This window comes from Urocitellus parryii, chromosome 4 (assembly GCF_045843805.1).
Source record: "Urocitellus parryii isolate mUroPar1 chromosome 4, mUroPar1.hap1, whole genome shotgun sequence".
NCBI lineage: Eukaryota > Metazoa > Chordata > Mammalia > Rodentia > Sciuridae > Urocitellus > Urocitellus parryii.
Window position 1 is genome coordinate 14,989,449 of NC_135534.1, and position 3,188 is coordinate 14,992,636.

Sequence of the window (3,188 nt, forward strand, 5' to 3'; positions counted from 1 at the left end):
CCCTGCTTAGTTTCCAGAATAAAAGCCACCATATCTACAGCCAACTAATTTTCCACAAAGGTGCTAAGAGTACTCGCTGGAGAGAAGAGAGCTTTCTCAATAGACGGTGCTGAGGAAATCAAATGTCCACATGCAGAATGAAGCTAGACTCCAGTTAACAAAAATCAACTCAAAAGGATTAAAGACTTCTGTGTAAGATCCAAAGCTTTAGAACAACAGAAAAATGCAAAGGGAGAAACATTTCCAGACATTGGAATTGGTAAGGATATTTTTGGTCAAGATTCCCAAGGAATGGGAAAGCAAAGGAAAAATAGATCAAAGTGTATACACGCACACACATCATTAAGGGTTTAACCTAGAGCACGTTTTGCCTTCTGAACAACCTGTGTAAATGCATTCTTAACTTCTTTGTTCCTCAGGCTGTAGACCACAGGGTTCAGCATGGGGATGACTATGGTGTAGAACACAGATGTGAATTTGTCAGTGTCCATGGAGTGACTGGAACTTGGCTTTAAGTACATGATGATGATGGTCCCATAAAATGTGGAGACTGCAACCAGGTGAGCAGCACAGGTGGACAAAGCCTTCTTGTACCCCTCACCTGAGCGCATCTTCAAAATGGTGATAAACAAGTATAAGTAGGAAATCAAGATGATAAGAAGTGCAAAAACAATATGAAAACTTGACATAAGAACAAGAACCAGTTCACCCATATGTTTATTAGAGCAAGCCAGAATCCTGACTGCGGGAATATCACAGAAGAAGTGATGGACCACGTTGGACATACAGAAAGAGAGGCAGAACGTGTCTCCAGTTTGCAAAGAAGCATTTAAAAAACCAAAGATGTAGCATCCTATGGCCAGACGAGAGCACACAGTGTTTGTCATGATAGTGGAGTAATGTAAGGGCTTACACACGGCTGTGTAGCGGTCATAGGCCATTGAAGCCAAGAGGTAGTTGTTCACTGTGGCAAAGAATACAAAAAAGAACATCTGAGAAGCACATGAACTATAGGATATCATCTTGTTTCCTGTGAGGAGCCCAGCCATGACCTTGGGAGTGACAGTTGAGGAGGAACCAAAGTCCACCAGAGACAGGTGACTGAGGAAAAAGTACATGGGAGTGTGGAGACGGGAGTCCAACATGATCAGCAGGATCATCCCCAGGTTCCCCACCAGAGTGATGAGGTAGATAAGTGTGAAAACCGTAAAAAGAGGCAGCTGAAGTTCTGGGGCACTGGTTACTCCCAGCAGGATGAATTCACTCACTCCTGTGATGTTCTTCATAGCCGTTGTTTTAGAATCACAAGATGCTCTATGATAAAGATAAGTGAAGGAACACAGTGAGGAGCAAAAAAAGAGTTGCACAGAAATTGAAATGAATAAGCATTATTTTACTATAGTAATAATTGACTCTTCAACATTCTCCAGATTGAAAGCATTGATTGGTATGGCAACACGATTCCACAGATCAACTTTATCCATGCACTGTTGAATATGGAGCGCCTTCATGGATCACCTTTACAACTTCTTAATTTAGTATATGAGTAAACTGAATTGTAGGAAATAATAAGTTGTCCAAGGTCGCCAGTTTGGAATGAATTCACCTTCCCAATAAGATGTTTGAGTTTACTAAGAGCTTTAAGGCCAGGCATATTAAAAGTATATATCAATTTAACCCTAACTTCAACACCATACAGTTGACTAATTGTATGTCCACCCATATATCAAGCAACAAAGAGTTTGAGTAAGTTTTTAAAGGTAGTCACAGACAGAACAAAACTCTAGGCAATTTATCAGTGATTTTCACCCTAAGTGATATTTATGAATTTGAATTTATTTTACATTCATTCTATTTAAAAATCATCATTATATCCATTGTACAAAGCTCAGTGCTTCAAGTTGCATGATGTGTAATTCACGAATGTATGCATAGTAGGTTCAGAGGGAGAAATGCATCATTAGAAGTTGCAACGGACCACAGCAATTCTGAAGAGAAGGTACAGTGTTAGATGTTTTAATATTCCCTTATCAATCCTTCCATTCACCCCTTGAGAGATGTAGGTCTTCACCTAATATCAGTGAATCTCATTTTATCCATCCCTAAACAAAGATGCCATTGGAGCTACCTCAGGGATTATCCTGAGAGTTGAGTGGGATAGTGAAGGAAACACAACACAATGTGGTGTTAATAAAAAACCTGACAAGTGACAGTGACGATGTCGTGGTTAGAACAGGAGGAGATCTCTATGCGAGTTTGGAGGGGTGGGGAGAGAAAGAGCACCCAAGGATTCAAGGTGTGTGTGAGTTTTGTAAACAGTAGCCTTGCTCCTGGGTTGACCTTCCCCACATGTCCTCTCAGATCTTCAGTATCTTGCAGTCTTTCTTCATCAGTTCTGCCCCCTCTCATGTGAGGGACTGTGTAAGTCATTCCTGATGAGCAGCCTGGGGTCTTCAAGTCCTCTTGAGTTAATTGCTCCCTTGAAATCCACATTTAGCTTGTGTTCAAGGACTCCCTTCTATCTTAGATGCTTTCTTACTGTTTTTACTGCCAACATACATGTACCTGTTATCACAGGTATTCAGGGTTAAAAGTTTATGAATCCGGAGACTAACTCTAGTTTGCAAATCTGTTTATTTGCAAGCACAGTGTTTTAAATATATTTCTTTGAATCTGAAGAATTTGAAAGGACACCCATTCTCTGATAACCACTATTTTCTGCTATCTTCCTCCTGGCTCCTCCATGTTTCACGTGTCTGACCTTAAGTCAGGTGAGTCTGCAAATACCTCACCCACATAATGTAAAGTACAGTGCTTGTTGCTTCGATTTCTTTAGCACCGGCTCTGTTTTATGAGGATCAGTGTTCTCCCTGGGCTGGTTCAGGTAATCCAGGACATTCTCACCATCTCAATGTTCTTAACCTAATCATGCATGTACTGGAATGTCTGCCATGTAAGGCAGCTCAAAATAATATGTGGCAGGGACATTGTGTGTAGTATTAGAGATGATGGAAGTTGAGAAGTCTTCCCAGACTATCTGATTCCTCATTTCTGTATGTCCATAAATAGCGGTACATAAAGAGGTATTGTAAAGTTCACCTCTCTACAATTAATTTATCTCCCCCATCACAATTCCCTGGGTTAGAAACAGCTCGTATTTAGTGCTTACTTGCCAGTTGGTCTTAGAA

The 3,188-nt window shown here is 40.7% G+C and overlaps 1 protein-coding gene across 1 annotated transcript; it reads right to left on the reverse strand.

Moving 5' to 3' along the window:
- Nucleotides 1-350: 350 nt before the first annotated feature.
- LOC113195147 (olfactory receptor 5B17-like) lies at nt 351-1,286 on the reverse strand. Its single transcript, XM_026406568.2, has one exon. It carries the CDS (start codon nt 1,284-1,286, stop codon nt 351-353), a length of 936 nt encoding a protein of 311 aa, XP_026262353.2.
- Nucleotides 1,287-3,188: the final 1,902 nt, after the last annotated feature.

Coding starts and splice junctions, on each gene's coding strand:
- LOC113195147 (XM_026406568.2), bottom strand. CDS start 1,286: ATGAAGAACATCACAGGAGTGAGTGAATTCATCCTGCTGGGAGTAACC.